At 52.3% G+C, this 22,700-nt stretch overlaps 1 protein-coding gene across 2 annotated transcripts in view; it reads right to left on the bottom strand.

Moving 5' to 3' along the window:
- PSMD11 (proteasome 26S subunit, non-ATPase 11) overlaps window positions 1-22,700 on the bottom strand; it is a 473,607-nt gene that overhangs the window by 168,599 nt on the left and 282,308 nt on the right. For both annotated transcript variants that reach the window (XR_013594972.1, XM_078645110.1), the window contains exon 9: window positions 10,220-10,282. Coding sequence is in view for 1 of the 2 variants with exons in the window: in XM_078645110.1 (XP_078501236.1) it covers window positions 10,220-10,282 (63 nt within the window). In the remaining variant the exon portion in view is untranslated. The remainder of the gene's footprint in view (window positions 1-10,219; window positions 10,283-22,700) is intronic.

Below are 22,700 nucleotides of genomic sequence, written 5' to 3'. Positions count from 1 at the left end.
GACACATGAGCACCTCACCGGGTGCCACTCAGATGAAGAGTGAAAGAAAAAGCCAATGGCACTGTTCCAAAATGGCTCACACGTAAAAGAGAAACCAGGTGACCCTACCCTGTACAAGCTCAGTACAGGGGAAAAAGAGGAGCGTGCAGTATAGCAAGCAGGGTTAGGATTTGCTCCACCCAAACTATCCTGAAAACGGTGTAAGGCAGAGTCAACTTGAGCACCAAACAGATGTTGACCATCGAAAGGCATGTACATCAAGGTGGATTGAACAGCTTCTGAAAAACCAGGTGCACCTAGCCAGGCACGCCGGTGAAGAGCAAACGAAAGAGCCACGGCTCACCCGACAGATTGTAGTATTCATGCCACAGCGAATCCGCCGACAGACATCCTGAAGCAGCTGGGTTAGAGCATAACAGGTGTCATCAGGGACAGAGGGGAGAAGGCGCGAGACCGAACCCCACAACATGCAAAAAAATTAGACCAGAACGCAAGAAGTAGTAAGAGACCGCAAAGCAGAATTTGTAACAGAAAAGCTATATCGACCAAGAACATCTAGACTATTAGACTCCCTGTCTGGAGGGACATCAGGCAGGGTACCGATGTCTGGAGAGGCTCTAGCACCCTGAACCACAAAGCTGCGAGGAGTAGGCTATCGGAAGTGGCAGATCAAGTCTGTAGGGGCAGGACGGTGCCTATGAGCTATAGACAATCCACGGAGTCCCTTGAAATGGGTTTAGCCTCAGGGCCCAACATAATATAAAAAAGGGCTTCACTGAAAGGGAGCAGAGGTTCAGCTACCATATATCCCTGATGACGAGGAGAGGAGTTGGCCGAACTGATAGGGCGTTCGAAATCAAATCAGGGGAACTGGGTTCGAGTCTGGGCAATGACGCTGAACATCCTGTGATTCTGGGCAAATCACTTCATCTCCCCGGGCCTAACAAAAATAAATGTGTCCTCATGTAATGTAACTGGTGTTATGTAAAGCGCTCTGATACCAGATTCGGATCAAGTTTGCGCTATAAAAAACTCGGTAAAATGAAAATAAATAAAAAATGAAGGACTCCAATTAGGGGATCAATGGTCACGTCTACAGAAGGGAACTGCAACTCCAGAACCACAGCAACTGTTCGCACAAGCTCAGCAAAAGCAGTGCCACCTTTAGTAGTGAGGCTAGGAGGAGAAAACAAGCCAGAGAATAGGGAAGAGTCAAGGCCACTAGCCTCACGAAGGTCAGACACCCAATGAAACCTCGGAGGATGGGGATAGTGTCAATTATATAATCATGTACATGATCGGAAATACTAGTCTCCTGAGGGGCAAATAGGAGGGGACTCCTCTGAATGCAGCGTAAGGCAGCCCAAAAATAACTGTTCTGCCGATGCAGCCCCCCTCCCCCCACCCCAGTGTCGAAGAGGTGACACCTCGGTGGCGGGTTGAAGACATAGTAGCGATTGGCGCGGTTGATGTCAGTGCCAGCAGATCCAACACTGCAGTCAAAGGTGGGACCCTTGTCTCAGTGCTGTACACGACCCTGCATATAGCTCTGTTAGTACTCTTCCCCACCAGTCTACTCCGTGGGGTAACTGGAGAGTGCTGGAGGTTTCTACTAGTGCCTTGCTTTGTTCTTTGACCGTCACCTTTTTTGCAACAAGCATAGATTATTCCTTCTGCTGTTTGAAGCTTGGCCATGTTCTCATGCCTCCTCACCACCCGCTTACCGTTTCGTTGCTGGGTGACTGAGGGGCACTTGAAGAAACAGAGAAGCAGAAAGCAAGGAAATGGCAAGGTTCTTCTGAGTTCTTGAGGTCCAATGTTGAAGCACCGTTTCGCGACTGGTACAAGTTGGCAGCGTGTGCTTTGTTGCCCTTTAGCAGCAGCTAGTTCCTGATATTAGACCCAGGTCAAAGGGTTGAGCCCACCCGAGTATTAATTGCAGAAACAGGCTGACCAGGACTGGTTCGGCTTGCAATCCAGGTAAGGCTCTCTTGTTGGCATTTTGTTCAAGAAACCATTTTGTTGACATGCCATAGTCTCTTGCATAAGAACTAGCATTAGAATTGATTGGGGAGTTAGCTGTTTGGAGAACTAAGAAGCACTCCATTAAGGTTTCCAGTGGATATGGCTGATTCTGCTCCACTGATCACTTGAATATGTAAACCTTAAGCAAGGGTTTCCTTGGTGCCTGCTTAACTGGAGCTCAAGGTTCTCTGTAGGGTTGCTTTTATTGTTGTCTGGGAGCATAACCCTTGAGGTCAGAAATGACAATACTGAAACGTAGGTCTGGGAGAATGAATCACACAAGAGCCTGCAAGTTAAATCCAGCCATTGAGAAAATTCTATGCACCTAAATGCTATCTAGGATTGTAATCCCATTTCAGCCTTTTTTTTTTAAGAATGACGCTGTGGACACCACTTCAGTTCATATTCATGCAAACAGCAGGTCTTACATTCTAATCTTCAGGGACAGAGCCTGCAAAGGCTGTCCTTTACACTACTCTGGTGCTGTCCCAAGGAAAGTCACCAAAGCCAGCTGATGGAAAGGATATGCCTACTCTTATGGGGATTTCACACTACCAGATGTGGATAGTAAGAAGATAAATTGAGTGCAGTAAAACTCCTATGCAACACTTGCAATCCCTATGTGAAATACTAAAAATGTGTTAAAGCTCTTTCGTAGCACTCCTAGTGAGAACTTACTTATAGTACTGGATAGTTTGGTCCCTCTTGAACTAAAATTTCCCTTAAACTCCTGCAATTTGCCAGTAACTTCTGAGCAATTCTTTGAATCACTCAAATGTTTGGAAAGGATCCTATTGTCCTTTCTTCCATTGCAGGAAAAAAGAAATCAGTAAAGCACTCGGACCATGTACAAGATTCGCACTTGGAAATTCTCAATTTATTGGTGGACAAAAAAAGGGAAGAAGAGTATAAAAGGCACAATTGTGCACTTTGATGTTAAAAGGGTGGGTTTGAATAGCCAACAGGACTCTAGTACATGTTCTCCATACTAAAGCCTGTGGACCAAGCCCCCGATTAGAGAAGTTGATATGCAAATTGGTAAACCTGAATGCAAGCAATGTAATAAGAATAATACCACTCCTAATAGAGTGCTAAACATCTATTAGTATTCCTGGGGGACAGAAGAAGAGGTCTCCCTGTTACAGACAGAGGAGATCGAGTTCATACCGCACTAGAAGATGAACTGAGAAAACAGAGTTTGCCAATCACTCAACAGTAATTGTGGACCGGAACCAATGAATTATCGGCATAGTTAATAGCTTAAAAGTGGGTTCCTGGAATGCGGCTGGTGTATTGAACTACCCTGATAACATTGATTTTTTAAATGGTTTAAGGGCAGGCGTGATTTGTAATCAGGAAAACTGGTGTTCAAAAGACTTAAAGCTCAATGGGTAGTTGTAGGGATCATGCCTGGGGTGGTATAGCCATTCTTTTAAGTATTAATTTTAGCTGGGGCTACGGTAGTTTTTCTGATCCCTCAAATCTATTTCAAACTATCAAAATCTCTCCATTGTAGGGTAAGATTGTGGGCGATTTGTTTTATTGGTAAATGCATTCATTTTTAATTATCCCTTGAGTAATTCTCTTCTACCTGCTCTCATACACTAGTTTCCAGCCATTTTGATTTGAAGGCCACAGAATGGTGAATCATTTGCAGGAAAATAATGCAGGTATTTCCAATATCCAGTACCTTCCATTGAAAATATTTTGCCTGCTCTGAGCAGGTGAAAACAGTCTATGGCCTCTGTGGCAAAACCAAGCACAGTGCTCCCACATCCGCTAATCCCAGATGCAGTAACACCATGCCATTCAGAATAGCCCAAATCCGTATGACCCTGCTAACAGAGATATACATTGGTGTTTCTGTAGCTTCTAACAGTTGTAACCTTCTAACAATCTCTAATCAAGGTCAATGTGTTTTCAAAAAGAATGATATCAACTATCTGTTGATCAAAAACCCTGTATGTGACAGTTAAGATTTATTTTTTTGAACTGCCATGACATCTTTCAACTATCAGTCTGGCCAGTCGCTTCCTTACACCAATCAGCTAGACTTAAACATGACTAAATAGTATGCATCCCAGGGCAGTAGGTAACTATCCCTGGATAAGACAAGGTTATTTACTTGTGCCTGCAGTTCTGCAATGATGGAATCTTCACTAAAGTTATAAATGCTTGAATAACTACATGCAGCACATGTGGACCTAGGACTACTTGTCCATATGTATACACTTCCTATGAACAAAAACACAGGGTGCTAGTGCCCATATGATGAAGCACCCTTCAGAGTCTTAGTGGAGGTGAATGTAGGCTTTAAGACAAACCATTTATTTCTAGCCTGCATTGCAGCATTTTAGCTGAAAGGAAAAAAATAGGGGGTAGGTCAAAAGTGTATAGCAGAATAATCACCATAGCCTAGTAGGCCTATACTAAAATCTGTGAAAAGGGTATTCTGTACCTGCAACAAACCAGGAGCTGCCCCTACCCATGAATCACTGTATTAGCAGTGGCCTTACAGAACCCTTTCCTTTTGAAGAAAAAATGTATCATTAGTAATTGACAGTCCCTGGGAGGGCGGCAGGTGGTTCATTTATGACTTGATGGAAGGGCACCGGATTTCAAAAGTTATTACCTGGCCAGTCAGCTCCAATGGCTCTCCTATTGGACGGCAGGGCGGAACCTGCACGAAATAGGCTACACACCTGACAGGCTGGATCGAGGTGAACTACACACATTATTGCTACCGCGGAGCCGCATCCCTGCGGATTGTCACCCGCTTCTCCGTACGGGTTTGGCATGCTGGCCGAAGGCCCTGGCGTACACAGCCCCAACAATAGCGTACGCGGATAATATCCCCTTATTGGGAATCCTGACGCCACAAGGTAGACTCACTGGTAGAACAATGCGCCCCTGGTGGGAGGCTGGGGTAACTGAGGTGGGTGATTTTTTCGGAGACGACAATCTATTAGACCATGCCGCCTTCCAGCAGGCTACCGGTGCCCCTCTACAATTGTATTTGCTTCACGCTACTGTTACACATTTCATACGCACCAGATGGGCACCGCAGCCACTCCGACCTCCACAACATGAACTGGTACACTTACTGTATTACATGGGTACGGAGGGTCACCTGGTATGTTGGCTGTACACTGGCATCTGGGCACATGCCACGATTCCACTCACGACACTGAAACATACTTGGGAGCGGGACACGGACAAGATATTGACAGAGAAGGTGTGGCAGGCAGCACTGGAGCATCCTAGAAGGGTTTCACGAAACGTTAGATTCAGATTCATACAAGTGATGATATTGCACAGGGCATACCTCACCCCTAAAAGACTACACCTAATGTTCCCGGAAGCCCCACATAGATGACCGCGTTGCGGGGAGGATGACGCTGGGTTTCTCCATATGATCTGGCATTGCACGACACTTCGAGAATACTGGTCGGAAGTGTGCAGGGTGCTCCACACGGTCACAAACCTACCAGTATCGGTCGAGGCGCTGCCCTGTCTCCTAGGGCTGCGCAGACGGCCCAAACCGCAGAAAGCCAGACTGCAATTATTAGACTTTGCCATGTTACTAGCAATACGGGCATTGACAATGAGATGGAAATCTCCAAGAGCACCGGGAATACACACATGGCAATTAGAGGTATTGAAATGGGGCAGAGCAGAGGGAGTGGCCCTCAGGAAGGAGGAACTGCGGGGTCACAGGAAATATCCCATATCCCAGGATTGGGAGGGCATGCTCATAGAGCTCGAAGTTATGGATCTAGCCCCGGCACCAGGGCTTAGTTCTCAAGGTTAGAGGGTGGGAGTCAAGGACTGCAGAGGTGAGGCCTGATGACCCCCACATCCTGTAAGGCTGTTTCTGGGCACACTACTTATCATGATACGGGAAGGCCAGTATAACCTGAGTCCAGATGGGGAGAGTTACACAAGACACCAGGAGACGGGGAGGGAGGGGAATGTTTGGGGAGGGGGAGGGGGGGAAAGGGGAGACAAGTTAATTTCTTGTTGAAGTCCCATGACACTACAGACTATGAATACAGCTAAGTATATGTGATATGTTACCCACCATGATTGGATCACCTGTATTGTAGACGGCTCACCGTTTAGGAACCAACAAGAGGAAGTGGGTTGTTGTGGTGAGTGGGGTAAAATAGAAAATACCAGCTGATGTACCATAGGGATTTTGTACTGTCGTTATTCTGATAACGCAGCTGTGAATAAAGTGTTTTTTTTAAAAAAATGACTTTGACTATTCCTATGATGCAGAACCTTTAAGAGAAAACCTTTCTTCTGCATCATAGGTTCTACATTCATGGTCAAATGCTTGAATAGACTAGTAATGTAGATGAAATCATAGAAAAGATGGCAGCGATCAGGATAACAAGTACGGGCAACAGAGTTTCTGGATGTAACGAGATGTGTCACTTGAACAGGTTTTAAGTGCTTCCTGACATATCCTCACATTCCCTTGAGTGTCTAAGTCTAGACAAAAATGTCTACTGAATATGTATACTCACATCCAAGGAGTTTGGCAGCTAGTTGATAACAAGTAGTAGTACAACTTACTATCTACTTATCCGATTAGAGGATGGTAAACCTTGATCCAGAGCTTATATTCACAAATAGCTATTTAGCCTTTTTAGGTCCTTGGTTTTATCTAGATAGAAACTAAACACCCTTCTAATGACTAAGGAATGAAGAGAATGCTCTATTGCAGTGGATGGATTGGGAAAGAATGTGGGAAGCGGAATAATTTGGTTACTATAAAAATCAGAAAAACGTCATGAAGGAATTTAGAATGTGTGCTCATCACTACCCTATTAGAATGAAATACTGTGGGCTCTATAGTAGATAAAGCCTTTAATTGGCTAAATCTCGAGGCAGAGCTGAAGGTCACTAGAAAAGCAGTTTTCCATGAAAGATGCTGTAATGTAGTCTTGCAGGTCCACTCAATAAGTAGGTCTGTTCACTTTGATAAAACAAGATTCAACTCCCATGGAGGAGAAGGATGCTTGACTAACGGAAATACTTTCCCAGAGTCCTTAAAATCACTAATCAATTATGAAACAAACACCTGGTTCAGAGATTTTCTGAATGTTATAATCTATACTAAATGAACCTTTATCTATGAAAATTGCAGTTTGCACTGAGCTAAATGCAGTGGCCAGACAACAATAACGTTATCTTTACATGAAATTAGATCCTGTCATTCTGTAACGGGGTACAAAACAGTTTCAATTTCATGGAACATGTTCCTGTGCAAGGGGGTTTTGCCTTTGAAAAGTTTAATAAAAACTAAAATGTCCACCTCCATCGTCTGACCCCCAAGAGCCATGCAAGTAAGTTCAACAATGTTAGGTTTGAATGTTTAATTAGCTGGGCAGACAAGGGAATATCCTGGGCGACCTGACACACAACTGAAGAAGATCTGGGTACCACCATTGACTCACCTGATCTGCGGTTATAGGAGAGTAGGGTCTGCTTCCTATGGTCACCCTCACTTTTTGCTTTACAGGTTTTCGACTTAGATGTGGCAGAGGGCCTGCTAATCAGACCCACAGCCCAGATGCACTCTCTAAATTCACCATGTACTCTAGGTATAACCACAATTGGGAATTGGTTCACCTTGTAAGCCCCTGTAGAATTGTACCCTAGGTACTCAGGGCATAGGTGTAACCAAGGCCTACCCGGGGCTGCAGCATGTATTAGGCCACCCCTGGCTGGCCACTCAAACTGACAACTGGCTGATCACTCAGCTGGGGCAAGGTCGTGTAATCACCTTTTGCTTAGGTATAGTATTCCTATACCTAACCTTATATATAGACACACAGTAACCTATAAGTCACTCCTATGGCAGGCCTTAACAATCCAGGAAGCAGAGTGCGTGGTTATGTGTGAGATGGTGCTCTAGCATGAGCTGAGCCTGTCTGCAGCTTTCGGAACCATCTCCTTATAGCTGTTTTATGATATCGCCATACCATATACTCTTAAGTGCATTATAATCCTCGCGGTTGAATGCTAACTTTGGTTTGGCTGTATCTAAACAAGTCGTGTAAGGTGTCATGCTGTGGAATACTACCCCCTCGCCAATTCTGGCGACGGGGGTAGCATTCCACCCTTCTAGAGGGAGAAGACATGTTGTTGCTGACTACCCCCGTTAAAGTTAACCAGAGCCCCAGCGTCACAAAATGGACGCTGCTACCACAGACACAAGTCTGACCTCCTGCTGCTGGGAGTCCTTCCAGTCACGGAGGTTTGGACAATAGGTTTCCTGCCTGGAGAGGTGCGAGCACCAACCCAGACAGGACTTTGTGTATTGGGACAGGGAGGGCTGAATAGATTGTGACACTGCCTGAGGCACACTAGGTGCTTCATGCATACCCCAGTTCAAACCGGTTGCTTGGGCACTCCAGCCCCAGCGCGAAACTGGACAAAGGAAAGGGGGTGTAACCACCCCCCTTCCTGGTCCCACCTATAGGAGGGACCTAGGAACTAATCCAGCCCCTTTTAGCTGTATAAAGGTAGGAACTGTGTCCTTGGACTTTAGATTTGATCCTGAACTGAAACTTGAAACGAAACATTGGACCTTAGACGTTCTGCTGAAGCTGAAGACTGAAGAATCTCCCTTGTGGCCAAGGAGTGACCACCCTGGTCAACCAGGCACCATCCAGCAAAATCAATGGCTTGCTTTGTCGACGTTTCCTGCCGGAACCCGAGCATAGAGCCTGACAAGACCCAGACTTCCAGACCTCTCCGACCCTCTCTTCACGTCTGCAGCATAGTGGAGATCCTTGGAGGCGACGAGACACGTGGGACCAGCCATCTTGAAAAGTCCACGACTTGCTAACTGTGCAGCTCCTGAGGAATCCTCAAAGCTGTGCACTGGGGATTGAGAAGCCCCGAATCCGAGCTCCACCTGCACCGAAGATCAGCCCTCCACGAGTCCTGCGTGGGGCCCTTCTGCTTGTGTTCTGCTCGACGCGTTGTCCGGTTGCTGGCCCGTTGGCTAGTAGCCTCTGTGACGACAATCCTTTTGAACCAACTCGCTGATCTGGTTGCTCCAGACTGGCCCTTGCCTCCCTGCAAAGGTGAGGCACCTCAGAACTTGCTGGTCTGCCCCAGAAGCCTTCTTTGAATCCTGCGTGGGTTGCCTTTGCCAAGGCTTGTTGACTCCAATCCGGCAGTCGACCCCTCCATCTGCAAGAACCTTCGTGGGACAACTCGCCTCCAGCACCTGGTCGTCCTCGACGCCTCCTGGTCCGCGTGGATGAACAGACAAGCTTCACGACAGCACATGATTGCTCCTCGACGTCGTCTGGTTCCTTCCTGGTTACACCCAGTCACTGGCTAGTGACCCAGACTCTGTCCCCTCTGCTTTCAGGTCTTCTTCATCCTCGATCCACCCTTGGATCCACCCGGACATCTTCCTCCTGGTCGCCTGCAGCATCTTTCTTCACAAGCTCCATAGACTTCAACGGCGAAACCCGACACATCTTCACACCTATGCACCCGCTTCCTGAGGGTGAGGTAACGCTAGTACTTCGGTGCTCCCAAGGGTATTGACTATCCAAGTGTCTATGTTTTTAGTTGTTTCCTTCTAGCTAGACCGGAAGTGTCCTGAATCCTTTTTCTAAAATCTAAGTTCCCATTGACTAACATTGACTCTCGCGTGTGTGTAAAGTCACTGCACGCGCCGCCTGTGGGCCTCCTACTCCTCACCTAAGGGTCAGATAGTGTAGCCCCATACAGCGCAAAATTAGTAAAAAAATTCTAACTACCAATAAATATCTTACAATGAAGATGCAGTCACTCGTGTACCCTGCTTTGGGTTCTGTGGCACTCATCTTGAGCTCTGAAACAATTGTCAGGCAGGTAACGGTCAAATTTAAGAACATTTCCTTGGGTTTGCTCCAAGGACCTAATGCAAGTACTTACTTCAATAAGAACTAGGTGCGATTGTAAAACCTAGCACATTTAGCAATGTCAAAAACTGACATTTACAACTCAGTTTGTTTATATTTAATATTGTGCTAGGATAGGACAGATGCATGCAAATCAACTTATCTTGCCAAAGCGATTATGGTTGGTTTCTTTGGTCTACAGGAATCCCATTGTACTGCTCTCTTTTAACTGAACACTGTACAACAGTTTAGAGATTAGAAAACTAAACACTGCTCACCTTCTCAAAATCCGCCAGCGATCGGTTCTTACTTGCTTGCGCCACACACTTCAATGCTTCTGTCTGAAAGAAAAGAGCTCTTACTATTTCTTTACTCACAACTGCCATTTATTTTCATAGCAAGGCCATTGTGTCTACTCCGATTAAACATAACACCAGAACACAATATCTTAAATAATTTATCTAAGCACATTATTACCATGTGTGATCAAACAGCTGGTATGTCACATTTTGGTTAGTGACAACATTTTACTGCGCTCTGCACTTAATCATATATTATATTGGAGCTTTTAATCCCTATTAGAAGCCTGTCTCTAATTTTCTAAAAACAGTTTTCTTCTGGCGTCTTGTTAGCAGTAAAAAGAAATGATGCTTCTGTTAAAAAATAATGTTACAGTTGAAAAGTGAATCTCAGTAGCCAAGGTAAAAGTCAGAGCAGAATTACAACCCAGCTGCAATTTAAACAAAGAAAATGAGTATTGAACTAGTAGTCTTCTAATCCTTTTTTTCTAAAATAACATGATCAGCAGAAGATTCATGGCAACATCTCTATTTTGTTCACTATCTCAATTCAGGAAATATCTTTTTGGTATGCCTAATGTAGCACTATAGATTCTACTTATAATCTTCATGTCTGCCAACATACTTCCACTTGAGAGCAAGATGTTAAGCAATTAAGTGTTTTGTTGAAAGGGTGATAGTTTACCCAACTGTTATCAAGAGTAAAACCCTCTGCTGCATTGTAAAAGAATATTTCAAGGCACCTCGGTTTGATGAGCTTATAAAGGAACCATGCCTTCTGCCTTGTTACTTAATAAAGTCACTGAGCAACTTTAAGACTTGCAATATATGGGATAAAGTTCTCCGGGATTAAAGTGATTGAGGCGCTTTGTGCCCAGAGAGGAACAAGGCCAAAGGCAGAGTTCCTCTCTAACTTCATGGAACTCTGAGGGGACTAGACTCATGAAATCTGTTCCAACTTTCAAATCCACAACTTGTAAACTTCTGCAACAAACCAACAATTACAATGGGCCAAGTAATTCTTGAAATGCTACATTGCAGAAAACGAGATAAGAAAATATCTAGTTTGAACATTTAGCTAGTGATTTTTATACTGCTCTTCATGGTATTTCACTCCACACAAATGATGCATGCTGCCTCTTCAGGGTGTTTGGCAACCACTACACAAGGCTAGGCTAATCCAGGATCTTCAGCTTTTTCCTGAACTAGCACACTAGTCGGTGCAGTGTATGCTGCCATGCTTTTAGAGATCAGGCAAAGGCCCTGCTCAATCTTCGTAAGGGCAGCCCGCAGGAAGCTACAGTCGCCGCGGTTGAATGCCTTATCCACATCAAGCGAAAGAAGGCAGGTGAGTATATTGTGCTGGTGGGATTTTTTCTACTAAATATGCAAGGAGGTGGATGTTATCCACTCCCTGTCTCTGCCGGATAAAATCCACTTGGTCCGGGTCCATGAGCCTAGGGAGATAGGGCTCCAGGGTTCGCAAGGAGAGCGAGCGGGTGGTAGGATGTGCACAAAGTAGGATCCTTACAGGATGTGGGTAGGACGACGACCTCCGGCCCCGCCATAGTGGGTGTGAGGCCAGTGTCTGCCATAAAGGAGTTAAATGGAGCCAACAAGTGCTCTTGAAGTTGAGGGAGGAATCTGCAATAGATTATCACAGGGAGGCCATCTGGGCGGGGAGTTTTGCCCACTGGTAGTTCCCTAAGAGCTCTTTGGAGCTTAGTCAAGGTGACGGGAGGTTCCAGGAGCTCAGAGTGAAGGGGTGTCCAGAGGCTCCCATGGGCAATCGTTGGGGTAAGTCTCTATGCTTTCTTGGAAGGTGTTGCTCTCCGCAAAGAGCTTGAGAGAAGCAGTGGAATGCTTAGTAGCCAATGTATTGTTGCCTAGCTTAATTTTAGAGTTGTTAGCTTGTGTGGTTTATTGGTGCAGTCTGCCAGCGTGAAGGGAGCCCACCTGGTCGCCCCCCCTCGTAGTACCTCTGCTTCAAAGCCAGCAACAGACCTCTGAGCGCGGTAAGTTGCCGGTATGTGCATTTATATATGGGTGGATTTGTAAAGGTGCTCCACCAGTCAGGCATCCCGCAGACAGGCAATGGCAATAGAGGATATGGTCCCTTGAATTGTGGCTTTGAAGCCATTCTACAGTGTCTGGCCTGACATCTTGGGGAGAGTATAAGTGTTGAATTACGGCAATGATTGCACGTTGAATTTCTGCAACAGCGATAGGGTCCCTTAGAAAAATGGGGAGGGAGTTGCCATAGGGGGAAGGTGGGTGTGGTGGAACCCACTTTAGGTAGAGTGATCTCCAGAGGGGTATGGATGGAGCTGGAGATATCTGACAGGCAGGCAGAGTCCAAGCTCTGTATTAGCATGGAGGTGAGGAAAATGTAATCAATGCATGAGTATTAGGAGTGGACATGGGAACAGAAGAAGTAATCTCGGACCCCGGGTGACAATACCACCAAGTGTCCAAGCCCAGGTCTGTAAGGTCTCGTTTCAGGCAAGTAGACATGTCACCCATCCCTTAAAAGAAAGCAGCACTGCGTTCTGGTTCGGGGTCCCATACAAGATTAAAGTCGCCCACCACCATGTCCTCACTAACCTGCGTCCCGTGGTCCCATACGATGGCTCTGAGGTAGGAATCTTGGGGTTGGTTGGAGGTGTAAATATTGAGGAGGGTAGGTAACATGAGAGGAGCATCGCAGTGGAGTAAGTGGGTTTCCTGCAAGAACACAACGTCCTCCATAAGGAGGTAGCACCAAACCTTGCACTGCTTGTCAGGAGTGTTCAGCCCTCATGTGTTAAGAGAAAAGAATTAGATTTCTGGGTTAACAGCCATAAGGAGGGGACAATGTATGCACCTTCAGTGTGTAATGGTGAGTGGGAAATGGCTTTGAGACAGGTAGGAACCATCTCAGGAGCCCCAGGGGTAAAGGAGTGTGGAACCCCATCCCTTGAAAGGAGAGGGAATGAGCGGCCGTTAAGACTCGAGGGAAGGGTGCTGAGGGCAGGTTTCCAGTTTCCACCCTATAGCAGTAGCATGGGGGTGGAGGAGACGCTATATCAGAGCAAGTCTTTCCAATGTGCTCGACGAACTAGGAAAGGGAAATTGAGAAATAGGAAAGGGAAATTGATGAATAGAAAAGAATACAACAGGCGGTCAACATGGCCAAAGTACTCCATTCAAGTCGTGGAATGGCAGGTGTATCTTCGGGGGGCCATTCAAGAGAAGTCACTCTCCTACCAATTGAATCAAGGGGGGGTTGTGTGGCTGGATAGAGATTCAGAGGCTCTCAGTCAACCTGTGCGTGTTGCCTGGGGGTGGAGGGAGAACAGCACTGTGAGAATTATTTGTGGAACTGGGTCTTGAAACGGCCTCCCTTTGAATAAATTCTGTGGATTCCATAATTGCAGAGAGTGATGTGTGCAGCTGTCTAACAAAACTATTGTGAAGTTTACCAAGTGACTGTGCCCATGAGAAGTTCCTGGAGATGTCTCCTGTGTAGTCTGGCATGTGGGACTATTGAAATGCCAGATGTCACCATTCATAGAAGTCCTACAAAGGTTTTGGCTGGGATTCAAGTCTGAAAATGTTGAATTAATGTTAATATGCTATTTATTCTGTCTGTATTTGGAGATGCAAACACTGTTGAGCATGGCTTCTCAATATTGCTATATCGCAGCTGGTTGTAAATGTGAGTTTTGCAGGATGATGGTGAACCCCAAATAATGTAGTAAGGTTAGGGTTTTTTGAGTATTTTGCTTTTATTAATCAGTCGTCTAAATATGGAAAAACATGGATGTTTAGTCTGCGGAGATCTGGTGTTACTACCACTAGACATTTTGTGAATACCAGTGGTGCGGAGGTAATTCCAAAGAGAAGAACTTTCAATTGATAATGGTTTCCTTGGAACTGAAACCGAAGATATTTTCTATGTGCGGAATGGATACATATATAGAAGTGGACGTACTTCACGTCTAGGGCAGCCATGAAATCTCCTTTTTGTAGCAAACAAATGATTTCCTGAAGAGGGCCCATATGGAAGTGTTCAGATATGATTTAATGATTCAGTGGGGCGGAAGTCGACAATGGGCCATAGCAAACCATCTTTTTTAGGAATAAGGAAGTATATAGAGAGTACACATCTGTCCCCAATACTGTTTTTAGGTCGAGCCTGTCCCATTCCGCAGGAATGGATAGGATCGAATTCATGTCGGCAAAATCCTCTTCAAACTAAGGGGTTTCAGCCCGGCGTTTTCTTGCAGTTCACGTGAACATGCACGAGCATTCACGGCCAGGGCTTCTCCTCCCCTAGCAGCACTCCTCCCACACCAGCAACTCCCCCCTCCCACACCAGCACCTCCCCTCTCTCCCCGCAAAACACAGCCTTGCCGTAGCAGCACTCCTCCCACACCAGCACCTCCCCCCTCCCACACCAGCACCTCCCCTCTCTCTCCCCGCAAACACAGCCTTCCTTTCATTTCTCCTCCCCCTCCCCAGCCAGCTTCCCCCAGGCAGTGTTCCCTCAGATATGCTATTGCATATCGTTTGCTACCTCTTGTATTTTGTTGCTCTTGATACTTGCACAACTGTCACTATTGTCTCATGTAACGTAACGTTTGCTTTTGTAACATGCTCACTTGTAATTTTGGCTTCATGTATCTAAAAACGCCTCCCTCGCGCTCCTTTCTCCCTCTCTCCCGCTGCCTAGTCCTCCCACCCCCTCCCTCTCCAGCGCGCGCTCCACTCGCATCTGCCTGCTGCTCCCCCGCCCACCCCCCCAGTCCCCCAACCAGCAATTCACACACGCAACGCAACTCACCGACGCAACGCCACTCAACGCAACTCACCGACGCAACGCCACTCAACGCAACTCACCGACGCAACGCCACTCAACGCAACTCACCGACGCAACGCCATGCAACGCCACTCACCCACGCAACGCCACTCAAAGCCACTCACCCACTCAACGCCACTCACCCACTCAACGCCACTCACCCACTCAACGCCACTCAACGCCACTCACCCACGCAACGCCACTCACCCACGCAACGCCACTCAACGCCACTCACCCACTCAACGCCACTCAACGCCACTCACCCACGCAACGCCACTCACCCACGCAACGCCACTCACCCACTCAACGCCACTCAACGCCACTCACCCACACAACGCCACTCAACGCCACTCACCCACTCAACGCCACTCAACGCCACTCACCCACGCAACGCCACTCACCCACGCAACGCCACTCACCCACGCAACGCCACTCACCCACGCAACGCCACTCACCCACGCAACGCCACTCACCCACGCAACGCCACTCACCCACGCAACGCCACTCACCCACGCAACGCCACTCACCCACGCAACTCACCCACGCAACGCCACTCACCCACGCAACTCACCCACGCAACGCCACTCACCCACGCAACGCCACTCAACGCCACTCACCCACGCAACGCCACTCAACGCCACTCACCCACGCAACGCCACTCAACGCCACTCACCCACGCAACGCCACTCAACGCCACTCACCCACGCAACGCCACTCACCCACGCAACGCCACTCAACGCCACTCACCCACGCAACGCCACTCACCCACGCAACGCCACTCAACGCCACTCACCCACGCAATGCCACTCAACGCCACTCACCCACGCAACGCCACTCAACGCCACTCACCCACGCAACGCCACTCACCCACGCAACGCCACTCACCCACGCAACGCCACTCACCCACGCAACGCCACTCACCCACTCCACTCACCCACGCAACGCCACTCACCCACTCCACTCACCCACGCAACGCCACTCACCCACGCAACTCACCCACGCAACGCCACTCACCCACGCAACGCCACTCAACGCCACTCACCCACGCAACGCCACTCAACGCCACTCACCCACGCAACGCCACTCAACGCCACTCACCCACGCAACGCCACTCAACGCCACTCACCCACGCAACGCCACTCACCCACGCAACGCCACTCACCCACGCAACGCCACTCACCCACGCAACGCCACTCACCCACGCAACGCCACTCACCCACGCAACGCCACTCACCCACGCAACGCCACTCACCCACGCAACGCCACTCACCCACGCAACGCCACTCAACGCCACTCACCCACTCAACGCCACTCACCCACGCAACGCCACTCACCCACGCAACGCCACTCAACGCCACTCACCCACGCAACGCCACTCACCCACGCAACGCCACTCAACGCCACTCACCCACGCAACGCCACTCACCCACGCAACGCCACTCAACGCCACTCACCCACGCAACGCCACTCACCCACGCAACGCCACTCACCCACGCAACGCCACTCACCCACGCAACGCCACTCACCCACGCAACGCCACTCACCCACGCAACGCCACTCACCCACGCAACGCCACTCACCCACGCAACGCCACTCACCCACGCAACGCCACTCACCCACGCAACGCCACTCACCCACGCAACGCCACTCACCCACGCAACGCCACTCACCCACGCAACGCCACTCACCGCCACTCACCCACGCAACGCCACTCACCGCCACTCACCCACGCAACGCCACTCACCGCCACTCACCCACGCAACGCCACTCAACGCCACTCACCCACGCAACGCCACTCAACGCCACCCAACGCCACTCACCCAACGCCACTCACCCACGCAACGCCACTCACCCACTCAACGCCACTCACCCACGCAACGCCACTCAACGCCACTCACCCACGCAACGCCACTCAACGCCACTCACCCACGCAACGCCACTCAACGCCACTCACCCACGCAACGCCACTCAACGCCACTCACCCACGCAACGCCACTCACCCACGCAACGCCACTCACCCACTCAACGCCACTCACCGCCACTCACCCACTCAACGCCACTCAACGCCACTCAACGCCACTCAACGCCACTCAACGCCACTCAACGCCACTCAACGCCACTCAACGCCACTCAACGCCACTCACCCAACGCCACTCACCCACGCAACGCCACTCAACGCCACTCAACGCCACTCAACGCCACTCAACGCCACTCAACGCCACTCAACGCCGCAACGCCACTCAACGCCACTCAACGCCACTCACCCACGCAACGCCACTCACCCACGCAACGCCACTCACCCACGCAACGCCACTCACCCACGCAACGCCACTCACCCACGCAACGCCACTCAACGCCACTCACCCACGCAACGCCACTCAACACCACTCACCCACGCAACGCCACTCAACGCCACTCACCCACGCAACGCCACTCACCCACGCAACGCCACTCAACGCCACTCACCCACGCAACGCCACTCAACGCCACTCACCCACGCAACGCCACTCTTCCACGCAACGCCACTCAACGCCACTCACCCACTCAACGCCACTCAACGCCACTCACCCACTCAACGCCACTCAACGCCACTCAACGCCACTCACCCACTCAACGCCGCAACGCCACTCACCCACTCAACGCCGCAACACCACTCAACGCCGCAACGCCACTCACCCACTCAACGCCGCAACGCCACTCACCCACTCAACGCCGCAACGCCACGCAACGCCAGTCAACGCCACTCACCCACGCAACGCCACTCACCCACGCAACGCCACTCAACGCCACTCACCCACGCAACGCCACTCGACGCCACTCACCCACGCAACGCCACTCACCCACGCAACGCCACTCACCCACGCAACGCCACTCACCCACGCAACGCCACTCACCCACGCAACGCCACTCACCCACGCAACGCCACTCACCCACGCAACGCCACGCAACGCCACTCACCCACGCAACGCCACTCACCCACGCAACGCCACTCACCCACGCAACGCCACTCAACGCCACTCACCCACTCAACGCCACTCACCCACGCAACGCCACTCAACGCCACTCACCCACTCAACGCCACTCACCCACGCAACGCCACTCAACGCCACTCACCCACTCAACGCCACTCACCCACTCAACGCCACTCAATGCCACTCACCCACTCAACGCCACTCACCCACGCAACGCCACTCAACGCCACTCAACGCCACTCACCCACGCAACGCCACTCAACGCCACTCACCCACGCAACGCCACGCAACGCCACTCACCCACGCAACGCCACTCACCCACGCAACGCCACTCACCCACGCAACGCCACTCACCCACGCAACGCCACTCACCCACGCAACGCCACTCACCCACGCAACGCCACTCACCCACGCAACGCCACTCACCCACGCAACGCCACTCAACGCCACTCACCCACGCAACGCCACTCAACGCCACTCACCCACGCAACGCCACTCACCCACTCAACGCCACTCACCCACGCAACGCCACTCACCCACGCAACGCCACTCACCCACGCAACGCCACTCACCCACGCAACGCCACTCACCCACGCAACGCCACTCACCCACGCAACGCCACTCACCCACGCAACGCCACTCAACGCCACTCACCCACGCAACGCCACTCAACGCCACTCACCCACGCAACGCCACTCACCCACTCAACGCCACTCACCCACGCAACGCCACTCACCCACGCAACGCCACTCACCCACGCAACGCCACTCACCCACTAAACGCCACTCACCCACTAAACGCCACTCACCCACGCAACGCCACTCACCCACGCAACGCCACTCACCCACGCAACGCCACTCACCCACGCAACGCCACTCACCCACGCAAAGCCACTCACCCACGCAACGCCACTCACCCACGCAACGCCACTCACCCACGCAACGCCACTCACCCACGCAACGCCACTCACCCACGCAACGCCACTCACCCACGCAACGCCACTCAACGCCACTCACCCACGCAACGCCACTCAACGCCACTCACCCACGCAACGCCACTCACCCACTCAACGCCACTCACCCACGCAACGCCACTCACCCACGCAACGCCACTCACCCACGCAACGCCACTCACCCACGCAACGCCACTCACCCACGCAACGCCACTCACCCACTCAACGCCACTCACCCACGCAACGCCACTCACCCACGCAACGCCACTCAACGCCACTCACCCACGCAACGCCACTCAACGCCACTCACCCACCCAACGCCACTCACCCACGCAACGCCACCCAACGCCACTCACCCACGCAACGCCACTCAACGCCACTCACCCACGCAACGCCACTCACCCACTCAACGCCACTCACCCACGCAACGCCACTCACCCACGCAACGCCACTCACCCACGCAACGCCACTCACCCACGCAACGCCACTCACCCACGCAACGCCACTCACCCACGCAACGCCACTCACCCACGCAACGCCACTCACCCACGCAACGCCACTCAACGCCACTCACCCACGCAACGCCACTCAACGCCACTCACCCACGCAACGCCACTCAACGCCACTCACCCACGCAACGCCACGCAACGCCACGCAACGCCACTCACCCACGCAACGCCACTCACCCACGCAACGCCACTCACCCACGCAACGCCACTCACCCACGCAACGCCACTCAACGCCACTCACCCACGCAACGCCACTCACCCACGCAACGCCACTCAACGCCACTCACCCACTCAACGCCACTCAACGCCACTCAACGCCACTCACCCACTCAACGCCACTCACCCACGCAACGCCACTCAACGCCACTCACCCACTCAACGCCACTCACCCACGCAACGCCACTCAACGCCACTCACCCACTCAACGCCACTCAACGCCACTCAACGCCACTCACCCACTCAACGCCACTCACCCACGCAACGCCACTCAACGCCACTCACCCACTCAACGCCACTCACCCACGCAACGCCACTCAACGCCACTCACCCACGCAACGCCACTCACCCACGCAACGCCACTCACCCACGCAACGCCACTCACCCACGCAACGCCACTCAACGCCACTCACCCACGCAACGCCACTCACCCACGCAACGCCACTCACCCACGCAACGCCACTCACCCACTCAACGCCACTCACCCACGCAACGCCACTCACCCACGCAACGCCACTCAACGCCACTCACCCACGCAACGCCACTCAATGCCACTCACCCACCCAACGCCACTCACCCACGCAACGCCACCCAACGCCACTCACCCACGCAACGCCACTCAACGCCACTCACCCACGCAACGCCACTCACCCACGCAACGCCACTCAACGCCACTCACCCACTCAACGCCACTCAACGCCACTCAACGCCACTCAACGCCACTCAACGCCACTCAACGCCACTCAACGCCACTCACCCACGCAACGCCACTCAACGCCACTCACCCACGCAACGCCACTCACCCACGCAACGCCACTCAACGCCACTCACCCACGCAACGCCACTCAACGCCACTCACCCACGCAACGCCACTCACCCACGCAACGCCACTCAACGCCACTCACCCACGCAACGCCACTCACCCACGCAACGCCACTCAACGCCACTCACCCACGCAACGCCACTCAACGCCACTCACCCACGCAACGCCACTCAACGCCACTCACCCACGCAACGCCACTCAACGCCACTCACCCACGCAACGCCACTCACCCACGCAACGCCACTCAACGCCACTCACCCACGCAACGCCACTCACCCACGCAACGCCACTCAACGCCACTCACCCACTCAACGCCACTCACCCACGCAACGCCACTCAACGCCACTCAACGCCACTCACCCACGCAACGCCACTCAACGCCACTCACCCACGCAACGCCACTCACCCACGCAACGCCACTCACCCACGCAACGCCACTCAACGCCACTCACCCACTCAACGCCACTCACCCACGCAACGCCACTCAACGCCACTCACCCACGCAACGCCACTCACCCACGCAACGCCACTCAACGCCACTCACCCACGCAACGCCACTCACCCACGCAACGCCACTCAACGCCACTCACCCACTCAACGCCACTCACCCACTCAACGCCACTCACCCACGCAACGCCACTCAACGCCACTCACCCACGCAACGCCACTCACCCACGCAACGCCACTCAACGCCACTCACCCACTCAACGCCACTCAACGCCACTCACCCACGCAACGCCACTCACCCACTCAACGCCACTCAACGCCACTCACCCACGCAACGCCACTCACCCACTCAACGCCACTCAACGCCACTCACCCACGCAACGCCACTCACCCACTCAACGCCACTCAACGCCACTCAACGCCACTCAACGCCACTCAACGCCACTCAACGCCACTCACCCACGCAACGCCACTCACCCACGCAACGCCACTCACCCACGCAACGCCACTCACCCACGCAACGCCACTCAACGCCACTCACCCACGCAACGCCACTCACCCACGCAACGCCACTCACCCACTCAACGCCACTCACCCACTCAACGCCACTCACCCACGCAACGCCACTCACCCACGCAACGCCACTCACCCACGCAACGCCACTCAACGCCACTCACCCACGCAACGCCACTCAACGCCACTCACCCACGCAACGCCACTCAACGCCACTCACCCACGCAACGCCACGCAACGCCACTCACCCACGCAACGCCACTCACCCACGCAACGCCACTCACCCACGCAACGCCACTCACCCACGCAACGCCACTCAACGCCACTCACCCACGCAACGCCACTCACCCACGCAACGCCACTCACCCACGCAACGCCACTCAACGCCACTCACCCACTCAACGCCACTCACCCACGCAACGCCACTCACCCACGCAACGCCACTCAACGCCACTCACCCACGCAACGCCACTCAACGCCACTCACCCACGCAACGCCACTCACCCACGCAACGCCACTCACCCACGCAACGCCACTCACCCACGCAACGCCACTCACCCACGCAACGCCACTCAACGCCACTCACCCACGCAACGCCACTCACCCACTCAACGCCACTCACCCACGCAACGCCACTCACCCACGCAACGCCACTCACCCACGCAACGCCACTCAACGCCACTCACCCACGCAACGCCACTCACCCACTCAACGCCACTCACCCACCCAACGCCACTCACCCACCCAACGCCACTCACCCACGCAACGCCACTCACCCACCCAACGCCACTCACCCACTCAACGCCACTCACCCACGCAACGCCACTCAACGCCACTCACCCACTCAACGCCACTCACCCACTCAACGCCACTCAACGCCACTCACCCACGCAACGCCACTCAACGCCACTCACCCACGCAACGCCACTCACCCACTCAACGCCACTCACCCACCCAACGCCACTCACCCATGCAACGCCACTCACCCACGCAACGCCACTCACCCACCCAACGCCACTCACCCACGCAACGCCACTCAACGCCACTCACCCACTCAACGCCACTCACCCACTCAACGCCACTCAACGCCACTCACCCACGCAACGCCACTCAACGCCACTCACCCACGCAACGCCACTCACCCACGCAACGCCACTCACCCACGCAACGCCACTCACCCACGCAACG

Source organism: Lissotriton helveticus, chromosome 5_1 (genome assembly GCF_964261635.1).
Source record: "Lissotriton helveticus chromosome 5_1, aLisHel1.1, whole genome shotgun sequence".
Classification (NCBI taxonomy): Eukaryota; Metazoa; Chordata; class Amphibia; order Caudata; family Salamandridae; genus Lissotriton; species Lissotriton helveticus.
Note: the sequence above shows the minus strand (reverse complement) of the source record. Positions and strands in the feature narration are given on the sequence as shown.